This window comes from Aptenodytes forsteri, unplaced genomic scaffold (assembly GCF_000699145.1).
Source record: "Aptenodytes forsteri isolate BGI_AS27 unplaced genomic scaffold, ASM69914v1 Scaffold183, whole genome shotgun sequence".
Lineage (NCBI taxonomy): Eukaryota > Metazoa > Chordata > Aves > Sphenisciformes > Spheniscidae > Aptenodytes > Aptenodytes forsteri.
In genome coordinates, this window is record NW_008795918.1 from 746,425 (window position 1) to 761,758 (window position 15,334).

The 15,334-nt window shown below is 44.7% G+C and overlaps 1 protein-coding gene across 1 annotated transcript in view; it reads right to left on the minus strand.

The window, feature by feature from the left end:
- Positions 1 to 7,982: 7,982 nt before the first annotated feature.
- The window catches only part of PLEKHM3 (pleckstrin homology domain containing M3), a 95,758-nt gene continuing 88,406 nt past the window's right edge, over positions 7,983 to 15,334 (minus strand). Inside the window, exon 8 of the mRNA XM_009284641.2 lies at positions 7,983 to 14,628. Coding sequence (XP_009282916.1) covers positions 14,451 to 14,628 — 178 coding nt within the window. The 3' untranslated portion in view covers positions 7,983 to 14,450. The remainder of the gene's footprint in view (positions 14,629 to 15,334) is intronic.

The window sequence follows — 15,334 nt, forward strand, 5'->3', positions numbered from 1 at the left end:
TAATATAATCAAACCTATTTTGTATAGAGTGGCTGTGGCTTCCAGGTTGTGGAAGAAGACTGGTACTGGAGCAGCAACTGCATTTCCTAAGCTTGCTCAGGTATCTTAAAGAGAGGAGAATGTTGTACCTGTAGCTAACAGAGGAAATGAGAAGGTATTTTCAGTCTCTACCAGAAGAGAGACAGCAGTCCAGAACTGTACGTGTGTGTGTGTGCATGTATCACTTTCACGTGCTGCAGTTTGGAAATGTTTCCAGCAGAGACTACTAAATTTGGTCAGTTGGTGTCTGGTCTAATTTATACTGAGCTGAATCCGCAAGAGCCCAGTTTAAGTTTGTGGGGTGGTGTGTGGTTGTGCTTGAGATCAGCACCTGTTCCAGCACCCCTGTATCCAAGGATAGCCGAAACACACATCCATTAGCTGAGAAGAGCCAACAAACTAACCACCAGACCCTGCAGCTTTCTTCCATAGATTTTATTTCGATTCCCTGACAACATAAAAGGAATCATTCATAATTTTCTGTCTCTGTGTACCTTCCATTTGGGCTAAGATGCCCTGAATTTCTCCTCAATACTTAAGCACGTTTATGTGAGGTCAAACCTGCCTTATGGATCTTTTAACTTGGCGTATTTCTGAGACACAGCTAACTCTGATGGGCACATAAGCTCCTGACTAAACCTACTACGAGCAGTTCAGGAGGTGAGCTGAGACTGATAACAGCAACAAGCTGATCCCTACAGAAGTAGAGATTAAACATATTCAGCTGCACACTAATGCAGCTACCCAAGACAAGCCCAAGCCGTGCTGGGCCAAAATGTGCTTTAAGAAGTTCTGTACGTACCAATGAAGGCTGTAGCATGACTGAGAGCTGGCACAGAAACGAGGGGAAAGGGGTGGATGCAGGTGCTGTTTGCACTGTGCAGACTTCTGTGGAGAGGGGAGCGCAAGGTTTGGTCTTCAGCCTGAGCAGATTCCTCAGCACTACTAAGCTGACAGAGTTGCTATCAGGCCTTTCCCTAAATAGATCGTAAAAACCTGTACAGGTGATTATTTTATGAGCAAAGAGGGAAACAACGGAAGCAGAAGAGAACAACAGCAGTGACCTCCAAGGTTCTGCTGAGGGAAGAGGGACAGGCCATGGACAAACACAGCCCAGCCGCAAGGTGTGTCGTGCCAGGCTGCAAAAAGGGACAGGGCTGCTTTAAAGGTCCTTGACACCGGCACAGTGCTGATCCCAAAACCATACCCCTGTGCCCTGCTCCGGCTGCAAAGTACCTCCTGTAATTGGCTACAAGCTTTAGAGAATGAAATCCAATTTACCTGCCACAAAGAAGAGCTGGATGGGGCCTCCCCAGAGCGTGGTGGGTAAAGGAGGGCTGCCAATTCCCATCCCCGAGCTGCTCCCCTCCCGGCCGGATCTGGAGGGAAGGGGGAAGGGGCAGCGGTGGCAGTAAGCGCAGGAACAATTCACTGGAGAGCCACGGCGCTCTTTGCAGTTTGCCCACTAATTACTATTAAGCCCTGGTTCCTTTTTGTGTTCCAAGGGGCGTCTTCAATGTGGCACTGCTTCTTGGGCCTTTCATGCGGCTGGGCGAACTCCTGAATAGCAGACTTCGCCCCCCCTTCCTCTCGCTACCTCTCTCTCTCTCTCTCCCTTTTTCTTTCCCCCTTTTGGTTTTCTGATAGTATTTTCTGTCCATGTTGTGTAAGGCCCTAAATGAATCTTGACTGCCCCTACGGCCGACTGGAGACGCACAAAAGCAGCCCATTCCAGTGGCCACAGCGCCATTGTGTGCCCTAACAATGCACTAATTGGCGGTGACAATTGTGCGGCTGGGGAGGAAGAGGGGGCGGTGGGGGGGGACATGGGTCTTTTCCAATCAGTGAGGCAGGTCAATAAAAAGAAGAGAAGGGGTGTGAGGAGCGAGAGACACGCTCTGCTCCCTGTCTCTCCCGCGTGTATGTCCCTGCCAGTCCCAAGCAGTTTGCTCCAAGGTCCCCCCCAAATTCCTACAGAGAAGGGTAAAGCGAATAATTTTAATGGGTGGCTATGCAGAGCAAGAGATGTGCAAACTAAAAGGGTCACCTCATTCTCCCAGGCTGTCTCACCATCCCAGAGGCTGAAGAGCTCATGTGATGAGGACACCACTGAGGTATTCATGGGAAAAGATCACACACAAAGCCAAGGGGATGCTGGTGCCACAGCACTCTGCTCTGGGTACACATGTGAGAGAGAGTGCTCACCTCTGACTGAACTGAGCTTAAAATCCCCTTTTTTTTGCACAAGGACAGTGGGATGCAAGGACAGGGTGTCCTACAGTGCTCTGCCGGGGTAGGTGGTGGTCCTGTGGAGTAGGAGCCTGCGGTGCTCTTGGGAGTAGGGGAACGAACCTGGACCACATCTTCAGCACCAGCTGAGCTGAGAACTGGAGGAATGAAAGGGACATCAGGTGCCATGGGACTGAGGCTGTTTATTGCCACTGTGACACCTCCCAGGACTCAGAGAGAGGGACCAACCCAGTCTTACACTGAGATTCGGCTGGAGTGAGCCCATGGACTCCGAGAGCTGCCCCAGTGTGAAGTCAGCCCTGGAGTTTGGAGGCTGATGTATCTGACAAGTGAGGGACAGATTTCAGCTCTATTCATTAGCTTTTAAGATAAAATCTGGGACAGGAAATGGCATGGGCAATGCTTCTGAGCAAGAAGTATGGAAGGCTCATCTAGTTGCCTAGGCTCAAAATTAATTCAGACAGTTGAGAGACATGGGGTCAGATGCTGAAGTGCTCAACACCTATCCACCTGTTTTCCAAATAGCCCATATCAGCTCCCTCAGAGAACAGTGAAGACCAGCAGGTGTAGAGCACTCTGGTTCCTGACAGGGAAAGCAAGGCAAGCCAGGCTGGCAGCAACACTCAGGTTTATGAAGGGCTCTGAAATGTCCCTCCTTGACAGAGATGCTTCTCCTTTTTGAAGCTGGCTGATTTTTGAGCAACATTGTCCAGAGCAGGGTCAGGAAGCAGGTAACTTTCCCACCCCTCGCAGGACAGCTGTGGAACTGCTATGACGGGGAACATTTCTGCTAAATGCTTTGATGGAAAAGAATTACCTCCTGCATCTGGAAAGAAGCAGGAAAACACATTCCCATGCAGTGGCATCTAACCAAGGAACAACTACATAGGAACCACCTCTGATGGAAGAGCAATACTTTTCTGCAGCAAGACTAACAGGTCCCATGTATCAGCATGGCTTGGAGAAGAAACCTTGCCATAACCTCATGAAGAGCGGAGACAATGAGCAGGGAGGACAAACTGGAGCTGCAGACCCACAGACAGGCAGGCACTGTGCCTGGATCTAAACTCCCTGGTGCTCTGACTGATTGGGACTGGCATTTCAGTTTGGTCCACTACATATAAACACTGAGTTCAGCTGCAAAGTCTGGTCCTGCAGCCAAAATGTTGAGGGGAAGCCTACTGTGAGCCCAGTGTGAGAAGTGGAGCTGCAACAGCCTAGAGCTGAAAGTGTGCCGAGTCCAGGGTATGCTGTGTAGAAACCCTGGGACGCTGGACTCTTGCCCTTTTCACCTCATGGACACCCTAAGCACATTATTTTTCTTAATGTCATCTCTCAGCTTTTATGGGTCCTTGTCAGCATTTCTATGGAACACCAGAGGACAATTCAGTTCAGATATATCCCTGCTCCCAGGAGGAACCCTCATCTCTCTCCACTGATTGAAAGGTGGACTCATCAGCTGCGTTAGGCTCCTAAAATTTGGTGGTGGCAATATCCTCCCTGAGACAAAATCACTAGTTACCTGCTCTAAACATAGTAAATGTGCTGCTTCTGCTCGCCCTCCCCTAGCAGGCCTCCACACAGCTCCTGCCGACAGCTATGGAAACATTCCCATGGATTACCACGGGTGCTGGAGGAGGGCCTTATATAGCGAGACTTCTCTGCCTCCCCTTTGCCCTAAGCCCTTCACAGAAGTACTTTATTGTTTTATGACAGCGCAGTAACACTTGACATAAATCTCTAAGCACAGCTAAAAATGTCAATACTGTGTAAATACCTACAGTAGAGATGCATGTTTTATTATACTTTTGCCCTCTTTTACTTGCTATCACCCAGGGTTAACTCTGTGCTATATGCACATGCATTTTACAAGGAATCTGCCAATTTTATACACTGCTACAGCTCATGTCTCTAAACACTGAGGGCCCATCTCTGGTTCTTTCACAAACTGGAGCTTTCATTGGAGTCAGCAGAGCTTGTATCTGCTTAAAGGATCTCATGCTGTCTGTTAAATCAAAGACGAGTACTCTTCAGAAGTGCAGAGTCCAAGTCAGAACAGGACATTTTGCAATATGTACACAACAAACAACATCCACCAGTGTCACAAGCAATTGCGTGCCGATGTCTGATGACAGAATGGTACGTGCTGGGGTCTCAGTTCTTCCACCCTAATCTTGCTCCTGCAGGAGTCTGTACCCCCTGCTCCCAGAAATCAGTGGGATTACTTGCAGGGCAAGGCACAATTCAGTGGAGAGGCACTCATCATGTTTCACGACTTAGTCGCTGTACTTTAGGTATCTGCCTGCAGTGTCAGTCACAAATGAGATTAACTTATAACCTTTAGTGCTATGAAAGCACTTTGGACTCAACTGCTCCATGCACACTGATTAAATCTATTACTTTCTTACACAGATTCAGTAACTTGCACTTTCTTATTTTTAAACAATACTTAACTTTACTAACAATTCCTTCTTATTCACCTGTAAATACATCATATTGTATCTACACGATAAATACCTGGGAATTTTCAAGTCAATGAAAGTTCAGCCCTTAACACAAGCTATTATCTCACTTCTCTTGCTTTCCAGATGAGCCTCACAACTTCATTTTTAATATCGGAGGCTAATGCCTCGAACCCAATTATAGAAAATCAAAAGTCACTTACTATAAACAGCAGGCTGAGTTTTTAGCATGTTTACAGCCTCAACGCCAAGTTTTATATTTGTCTACGCTTAAAATGGTTGGAATTTACTCCTGCTTGCCTTGGAGACTTTGTCTGGTTTTACTTGTGACACCTGGTTATCTGAGATGCTTTTCACCACCTTCTTATAGTGGTAATACTCAGGCCTTTAGATGGGACCACTATTTTGGAGAGTATTTAGTTAAACAAGAACTATTTTAAAAAGACAGCCCAGAGCTATGTACACACACTCCCAGAATATTTTCGTTTGCCCTCAGCGTGCCTTTCACTGAAAAGGTATGGTAAGCCTCAGACCTGGAAGGTCCCTCTCCGTCCCTAAGGAAAGAAGGAGGAAGCTAGCTCCATTTGGGTTAATCTATTACTATACTGTAATTGGGATTGTATCATACATGTTATGGAAAAGTGGAAAGAAAAAAAAACGTTTCCTTGAGCCTGGAGCACAGTTCTGGACAAGGAGCTTGTACCATTTGATTTATTTTAGACAGTGTCCGCAGGACTTCATAAACTTGTGGACACTGTCACTTATTCCCAGAAGAAGGGCTGCATTTCAGTTCTGCCACCTTTTAGAAAACCAGTTAACTTCCCGTATTAAACCAAATACTGTTAATTCTGGTCTAAGAGCTAGAAGGGTAACTTTTTAAAAATGAACTGTCCTGACCTTTGAGAGAAGAGCTGGAGCTTGGCTTGGCATGCTCAGGTGATATGAACCATAATAGCACTCATGAGACTTGGCCATAGGAGATGATCAACTCTCCTGACTCAACCTATTGTAAAGCATTTAACATGCAACGAGAACGTGAAAGAACAAAATCCAAAAGACTGGCTGGGGGGGGGGCGGGGGGGGGGGGTGTTTGCCGAAATGCTTGTACCATTTGATTTATTTTAGACAGTGTCCGCAGGACTTCATAAACTTGTGGACACTGTCACTTATTCCCAGAAGAAGGGCTGCATTTCAGTTCTGCCACCTTTTAGAAAACCAGTTAACTTCCCGTATTAAACCAAATACTGTTAATTCTGGTCTAAGAGCTAGAAGGGTAACTTTTTAAAAATGAACTGTCCTGACCTTTGAGAGAAGAGCTGGAGCTTGGCTTGGCATGCTCAGGTGATATGAACCATAATAGCACTCATGAGACTTGGCCATAGGAGATGATCAACTCTCCTGACTCAACCTATTGTAAAGCATTTAACATGCAACGAGAACGTGAAAGAACAAAATCCAAAAGACTGGCTGTTGGACCTACGGGGTTGTAAGATTTGCCCATGATCTAATATTCCCAAACACATAAGCTTATATGGTTATAAAACACTGACTTGTCCCACCAGCATGAGGATATCAACCATGAAGAGAACAAGGTGGGTGGATACTCTGTGGGTGCTAGTCTGTCCCCCTTGCTCAGCATCAGAAACAAATGCCACTTTGCTACCATTGCGCAAGGGACCTGGAGGGCCCGCTGAAATTCACAGTCTGACTGGTATTTTCTATGGCCTGCTGCATTAAAGGCTAGCTGATAAATTAACACAAATGGTTAACAGAACAACCCAAAAAGCGTCACTTTTGGGGGTGTGCGTGCAGGAGTTAAGAACAGGGCTGCCAATGTCAGGTTTTATTGGCAGAGTTACACTTCACCGGAAAGCACAGCTTTCGCGTAATGACAATGTACAACAGGGAGAAAAATCCCACCACTTCAGCTCCTGACTGAAACCAAAAGAAATGTTGCTTGAAACTCCAGCCCCAAGTTGCCCATGACAGCTATTGGAGTATGTCCCTTCAGCAGCTCATTTCAGTGACGGTTCATACACTGTAACAGCACAACAGAGAAGCGGGGAAGGGGCAAGGAGGAGAGAAGAAGCTGTGTAAATACAGCCACAGGAGGACAGAAAAAAAACCCCGAAGTGCTCCTCCCAGGGCTCCCTAGACCCCATGGTCTCTGCTCTGTGTTGATGCTTTTTCCCACCATCTCTTACAGGGGTGAAGTGAGGAGGGGAGGTGGCAGTGAAAGGGGAAGGAGATGTCGTAACGGAATTTGCTCACCTTGTAAAGCAAATAAGGATGAAGAGAAGGTCTTGCACATGGTTTTCTCGTGCAGCTTGTGTGGTCCCGGTCAAACATTAACTCTTTGCTTGTAGCCAATTTCATCACAGGGATGAAGTCCAAAGGTCCCTGCAGAAGAGAGTATTGACATTCCTGGTGGACTTCTGGTCTTTCTGAGAAGGGGCAGGAGGGCAGTGAGGGAGGGGATATATCCTTCTCTTTGAAGGCCACGAGAGCATGGTGCTAGGTTTGGATTTCTCTGGGGACCCTCAGGCAGGGGGTTTAGGCTCATGAGCTCCACCAAGGCTCAGTGCTGCAATCCTTACAGTCATCAAATCCACAGCTCCAGGGAGCTGCAGAAGCTCCTCAGCTGCTGCACTGGAAGAAGCAGCCCAGAAGAGCAGGAATCACGCTTGCTCCTACATCTGTCGGTTGGAGAGCCCTTACTATGTGGGCAAAATCCTGCCCTCCCAGCCCTTCAGTGGTTCCTTCAGTCCAGCTGGGACTTAGGATTCAAGGCCTTTAGCCTGGACCCTTTTGGCAGTGGTCCATGTGACAGCCACGCAGTGGGGAGCTGCCCCCATGTGCCTCCCGTGTGCCTCCCAGGAGCTCCGTATCCAAAGGTGCCCAACAACAGCTCCCAGTAAGCTCCCCTGGGAGCTGTTGGGGATCAGCACCATTAAAAATCCAGGCATTTGTGGCTTTCAAAAAACACTTAAAGAGATTTAACTGGGAATCCAAACCTACAAAGCCTGATGCAGTCACTGACAGTATTTCCAGAGACCTTCTGGCTCAGACCCAGGAACGGTTAAATATCATAATTTGCTTAGATTTGGAAGACTTTCTCCAGCAGATTAGCATTTTTAAGGAAACTAGCACTCTTTCAAAACTTGTCCTACCCATGGTGCAGTACCCACCAGAAGGCAAATTAAAAAGGACGAGTAACTTTTTTTTAGTGTTTATTGAGAGTTGCCTTTATACACGAGGGACCGGTGTTCTGATGCTGTGACAAGCGAACCCAAATAAACCCTGCTCAAGTGCCAACAAGCAATTCAACTCACTGAATTTAAATTATAACATTATTACACATTAATAATAAATTAAGACTATTGCCTAATAGTTGCAGATAATTTTAAAAAAGCCTTGTCAAAAGTAAAAAAACCCAAAACAAACACAAGAACAATGAAACACACATAATGATGTTGCCAATAAGTTAACAGAGTAGCACACACACGTAAGGGTTTTCCAAAAACTCAGGGTGCGCTGCCAGTGATGCTAAAATCCATTGCAAGTGCTGCAGGTGAGCTGGTGCTCTGGCGGGAAGGAAAGCCCGGGCTGCCAGGGACAGCACCAGCCGCTGCGCTCTGCTGTTCACACCTGGCTTCCCCCAGCCTCTAACTGCCTCAACTGAACTAAAGTTGATTTGGAAACTGCCTTTATCGCTTAAAACCCTTCAAACACACATTTTGCCCATGAATTCTTACTTTTGCTTAGCTCAAGTATAGAAGGGTCTGGTATAAGCTAACCTGATATCACAGGTATCAATGCCATTAAAAATCAGTCTGAAAACACACTTTAGTTTAAGCAAGATCAACTTTGTAGACAAGCGCATAAGCAAAACTGAAACAAATCCTTTTTCCACCAAAACAACGCTATGTATTCAAGGATTTATATTGGTTTAACGCGTGGATTAGACACGAATAAATAAATAATTGAGCCACTGACACTGGTGCACGTAGATGAGGCCTAATACACTTTGGTCCTAGACAGCTGATAGCTTTCCAGGCCTGGATTTCTCTGATGCTGCCCACAAGTGGCATCTTTGCGATTTGGATTAATGGCCACCCTAAGGAATTTTGATGAAATTGCCATTTTAAGATATAACCCAAGCCAATGTGTGCACACCAGGGTTTTCAAGTAAAGAAGGACTTTGCACATTATCAACCGCGCTGTTTCCTCACTACACTGCTAAAATGCAGTGACAGCACTGCTGTTGTCTAACGGGATTCCTGCTACTGGTGTCAAACGTGGACTTAAAAGATCACAGTCAGTATGGACGTGTGCCCAGGGCTGACACATGCTGCAAGAGTTAGCCACGTACTTTAGCAAATAATGGTAAAATTTAAGCAGGTTAACCCTTCTCTAAGGTAATGCTGACCAAACCCTTACTGGGTTAGCCTTCAGGGAGCCAGGCTGCATTAAAATTAAGCTTTGAGGAAAAGCCTTCACTCCCACTGCACTGGACCCAGCTGTGCCATGCGGGTAGGGAGCGCCGTACGGGAGTCCCTCGCCACGTGGCGTGGGCTGGCCAGTGATTCCAGGAGGAGCAAAATTACACGTGACCTGATCCCGTTTTAATGCCCAGTGCTTGCCATTATTATATATGCACAGCTCCTGAAGGTCTCGCATAAGCACAGCCGCATTTCTGGCTGAAGAGAAGCCCAGCTAGTCTCCAAAATACAGGTAATAAAAACCAATGCCACATCCGTGCCATCCTTTCTCATATTTCCCTCTCACAGCACAGACAGTAAACAAATTTTATGGTCACCACTCCTAGCAAGATGGAAACTGCCATAAGCAAGGGTTTCGAGCTCCAATGCCAAACACGCTGCATCATGGCAGAGCATTCCTGACAAAATTCTTCACTTTTGAAAATTTAAGGCACCGAATTGAGCAGAAGTGAGGGGTTTCCATGCAGCTTGGTGTCTTCAGAGCTGGTATATGCAGCCTGTAGAGCTCACTTCATGAGGGCAGAACAAGCAAAACTGATTTACTCAGCTGCCCCTGCAAAAGAGCATGCACAGCCACGGGAGAGTTTCAGTTTAAGCCTACAAGTTAATCGAACAGCAGATTCAATCAGGAAATCCAAAACAGGAAGATAGACACTAATATACAGTACTGTAAGGCACTCCTACTGGGAAGGGAAAATTGGAAGGCAAATTACGAAGGAGAGAATGATCAGACTCGACTGGTTCAAAAGCAACACAATGAGACATGAAGCTCAAAGTCTAGCTGTAGGCTCAGCACTGTGAGCAAAGACAGGGACAGAGACAGTGAAAGAGAGAGAGGGGACTGGCTTGCAGTTCAGCAGCAGAAAAAAAGAGAGAAGATTATGATGATTATTCAATTACATTTCTTTTATACAGATCAACAGTCGGCTGCAATCCAGGCCGTGACCTTGGCAAGCCTGGGAAACTCTCGGTGGCTTCTGTTGCTACAGGGAAAAAGCAAAATACAACTGTGCAGCTTCCCCATTTCATTGTAAACAGACATCCTCTGCTTTTTTTTTTTTTTTTTTAAGTCTTTCAGGACATTATCATCAATCCATTATAACACACACAGTATCCTGATATTAAGAGAAGCCTTGACGAGAGGAGCTCTAGAGGTACCCTGATTATTCACTCCTAACAGGACCATCAGAGCCTGTGGAGTATTGTGAAAAACTCAAGTTCCTCACCAAAAAGAACCTTCTCTCACTTATCTAGGAAACCCTCACAACTGCCAATTCCTATCATCCCAGCAATGAGCTCATATTGGCATGTGCCAGCCAGGATATTGTGTCATATCACAAAGCCATCATTTTTCACTACCTAAGACAGACAAAGAAAAGCAATAGAAAGATTTCTACACAAGAGATCCAAATTTCTCTTTTTATAGGTTGATAATATAAAAAAAGCTGCGGTTTGCATCCCTTAGATAGGTCCTTCTCCCCATTAAAGGACAGCTAGAGGGTCAGGGTAAAGAGGAAAAGAGACTTGACTAAGGATCTCTACAGTGTCCTAGATTAAAATAATCTCAGACTAACTAAACTGAGATGAGAAGTTTCTAAGTAGTTGTAGAAGGTCAGGCTATAGTCCATTGCAGTGAAGCACCCTATTTCTACACTGATTAAAAGTTCTGTACAAGCAAAAGCAGCAACTGGATGTACAGATCAATTCCTCCACCGTCAGCTATGAAAGCACCTTCTCTGTGAAGGAGACAAACAGCACGTTTTGTTCTTGATTCACAATGAAATGCTATTGTTCAAATGTATTTCATGCATGGGTAGGATGGGACTAGAAGTACCAATACATTAATTTCACCTGTGTGTGTGTGTGTGTGTGGAGAGATTGTGCAATCTGGGAAGACCCCAGGTACTTTTCCAGCTGATGCCCACCAGTCTGCAGAGCAGAGCCGCATGCAGGCTATGGGCTGCAGAATGGGAAGAGTAGCACTGGGGACCAGCATGCAGCACTGTTAGTACAGCGGAGACAACCGTGCAAGGGTACAGTGTTGTCTGAAACCCAAACCACCTACAGAACTCCAGGCTGAGTCTCCTGCTAGCATGTGGCTCTTGCAGGAAAACTGTCTTTTTAGAGTTGGGTCTTTTGAGAGTTAGTAATGTGAGCAGTAGTTTGTGTTTATTCTTTTGCCTTGCAATTCTGAAAAACGAATAGGGCTTGTTCCCACTGCATCGGCACCTTCTGAGGGCAGGATCAAGCCTTTCATTATGCTTATGAAAGGCAGTGACAGAAGACTTTATCTTACCTGTTCATATGGAATAACTTTTTTTGGATAGGAGCTAGGCATCCCTGAGAGGAAAGCATCTTCCACATTACAGTCTGCTCCTATAGCTACCATGAGAAGTTATATTACTTTTCCAAGGTAGAAATGAACGTGTATCCATTTTAGGAACTGGCTTGTTTACAACAACGTTGGATTTTAAAGAAATGAATCTGATCTGTATTGTACAGTATCCTTTTACATAAAGCTTTGGGCGCTGCCAGCATATCGTAACAACATGCTTTTGCTCTTTGCCAGTAGTAATGGCAGTGGTTCTGGACCCATGACTAATTCCAGCAGTTTTGCCAACATCATATTCTTTTTTACTGTAAATCTCAGTTCGCAAAGAAACTGTTCTGTAACACCTGTACAAACCCAGAGTAACTCCAGTGCTGTCTATGTTGTTATTCCAGAATTCAGCTAGAATATCTAACCACCCACACAACTGGTACTTTGGAGATCAGGACATCTCTCAAAGTAACTAATAGTTTGCAATGTCTGAACCTGGATTCCTTGACTCCATAGGGTTTTTGACAGTGCACACAAGCAGCCTTCTCTAAACCGAGCTGGACATGAACCAGTGCTGTAAGGTATCTTAAATACCAGAGCACGATGATATGAAAAATACCACCTTTTTTCCTTTAATGACCCACCATTATGTCTAGAGCTAATTCAAAATAGCACCTGCCAGATTCTGACAGTTTCAGAGCTACTGGCTTTGCCACAGGACTAGTTGTAGTGACACATGCTGAAAAACATGGGAGCGTACTGTTTATTCAGCCAGTACCACTGCAGTTCCTGTTTGCATGACTAATTCCACAATACTTCCCCAGTGTTTGCATTTGTGAACATGCAGGGAATTCTTCACGTGGGAATGGACTTGCAAGGAATATATCTTTAAGGATGATAGCCGAAAGCAACTCATTTCACATGAGAAAGAGTGAGCTGAGAGGCATCCCTGTGTAGGGGAAGTATTAATTTTAGTGACAAAGGTGCATGATTCACCAGGTTTATTAAATACGGGAATCCCTATACTACTTTGCCAAGAACAAGGAAAAACCCTCACTTCCTTCCAAAGAATCCCACTCTGAGAAGGACTTCTGGAAAAGAAAGGCACTGGTTGTTTAATGTATACAGATATAAACATGCTTTTATATATATATATAGTAGTTGCACTCAAATTTGAGAAAGCTCAGATTCAGCTACTTTCTTTGACTGGAGGCTGGAAAAGGTAACCACTTATACTCCAGTACAAGGCAATTCGTTGTAGCATTCTACCTATTAACATAAGCATGATGTACCCTGTTCTTTTATTTAAAATACTTCAGCAATTAGTGAGGTGCTTCAATGATCAGGACTGCTTTCTGCCTTGAATACAACAGCCTGCAGATTATACAGGAAGCAAAGATCAGTATTCTGCATTTTCACAAACCTATGTGAGAGGAAAAATACACATGCATGCGACTGGCTTTTTTCTCCTGAAACCATATTTGCTCTCTGTATATAGATGTGTGTGCATATATATGTGAATGCTTTCATATGAATGTAATACACACATTACTGCAGGGTCTGGAGAAAGAGTTAAGAATGTGGATTGGAGGGAGGAGGATCTCTAAGTGCTCACTGGAGGTGAAGCCGCAATGAATTAAACGTACTACCAGTGATGACACACATCTCCCAGTTAAATCCATCACATACTCCCTTTTCACAACATACATAATTTACCGTGTTTAATACTTCCCTGTGTTCCAGGTGTGTGGAGCAGAACCATACCTTGAAGAACTTCGCTCTCCACCATGGAAGTCACTACAGAAGTATAAAATCCCTTAGAGCTCGCAGAGGACACAGGACACAAATCGCACGTGAGCACAGCAAACTAGTGTTTCACAATTTTGGAGGTATTTTCTAACTAACGTGGGCAAGACCACTTTCCTGACCATCAGTCTAACAGGTTCAGGTTAGAGAAACATTTAAAGTAAACTTCACGAAATAAAAACAAAACCAATGTGGTCACTTAAAATGTCTTAAAATATGAGACTAGCAGGAGGTCAGAACCAACATCATGTTACTGGAGATGAGGACGTGGCCTCACATAGATCAAGAATAACCAGGGTAAAACTCGATGGACTTCAGTGACAGAGCTTGACTGACATACCCAGCCTGAACAAAAGCAGCAGCAAGTCCCCTGCTTATTTGCATATGGAATAGTTCACTGGGGTGGTTATAAATATATAATCATAGCTGAAGGAATTATTCCGCGTCTTATGTTTGCAAGGACCCTGAATAAGGTTTGATGGGAGATACTTTTCTTTCTTCAGGGAGGAGTGACATGTAAATTCACTGATCCTTTAAAAATAGCTCTCTGGAAACATGAGGAAATGGAACCACGTGTCCACATCAGAAGGAGCAGGTGGGTTTAAAACCATTCCTGCCCTATTGGGTTCTGTGAAACACCTCACCAGAACCTCTGCCAAGGCTAATAATAAATAAATAATACCCATAAATAAGTAGATGATTCATCAATTCTAAATGAACAACATAAAAAATAATGTGGTCACGGCAGCAAGTATTTTCTGCCTTGAGGAAAGGTCTTCTCCAGAGGTGGAAAGGAAAAAGTTGGGTGCTTAATTAGCTAGACCTAAAGCATTTCAAGTAAACCACATTTTATATGAGAGCTAGCGGCTGGACTTCAACGCAAAATGCAGTTTAGCCATTGGTATTTCAAAGCCAACAAGGCTTTATGGCCACTTTGGCAGCTGCTATTCACAGATGAGGAAGGTCAGATATTATTTTGCAAAAAGATTTTTGCCTGGCTAAGCTGAGAAGTTGCTTGAGCTGGCAGCTGGGAAAGGGATTCTCTTCAGGCTGGCCACTGCCTTAAGGAACTCATGTGTTCTGATATGACAACTCAAACATGTTGCAAGACTCTTCAAAGTTTTCGTCCATATTCAGTCGCTTCCAGAAGGATTTCTGCTTCTTCTGCAATTCTTTACGCACACACCTGGGGCATGGTACAGCCTTCACTTTGCACTCAGAGTGGAAGACAGCACCACAGCTTTCACACCTGCAAACACAAATTAGTGTCAAAATTGAATGACAAAATAGGACCAGAGCATGCAATGGACTTCACATGGATTGTGGGCAGTAGACATTCCTTCAAACAGTTCTGGTAGTGCAAAGAGCACTATATTTCAAAAGAGTGGGGTTGTAAAAGACACTGGCTTGCCCACACCTCTTCTGGTGTGAAGCTACTCAGGACCACTAAAATAAGTTGATTTGCATCTATTTGCAGTCGCTGAGAATCTGTCCCAGCACTCCTCCTCCACAGACAGAAATTTTCAGCAGGATTAATACTTATCTTATTATTAACTAGCATTCAGGTCTATCACAGAATAGACACCAATTTTGTTTTATGAAAGACAAGTTTGCTGCTTTGGTTTGTAAATGAGGAGTAACAATATTCATTTCCATTAAGATATATTTGAGTATTTGCAACAGTCAAGATGACTGTTTCCTCATTGAAGTTCCAGTGGTCAGCTGTTCTGGAAAGATGTCGTGGTTTAATTTCAGTCGGCAACTAAGCACCACGCAGCCGCTCGCTCACTCCCCCCCACCCGGTGGGATGGGGGAGAGAATTGGAAGAGCACAAGTTAGAAAAACTCGTGGGTTGAGATAAAAACAGTTTAATAATTGAAATAAAATGATAATAATAATAATATGATAATAATAATAATAATACACAAAGCAAGTGATGCACAGTACAATTGCTC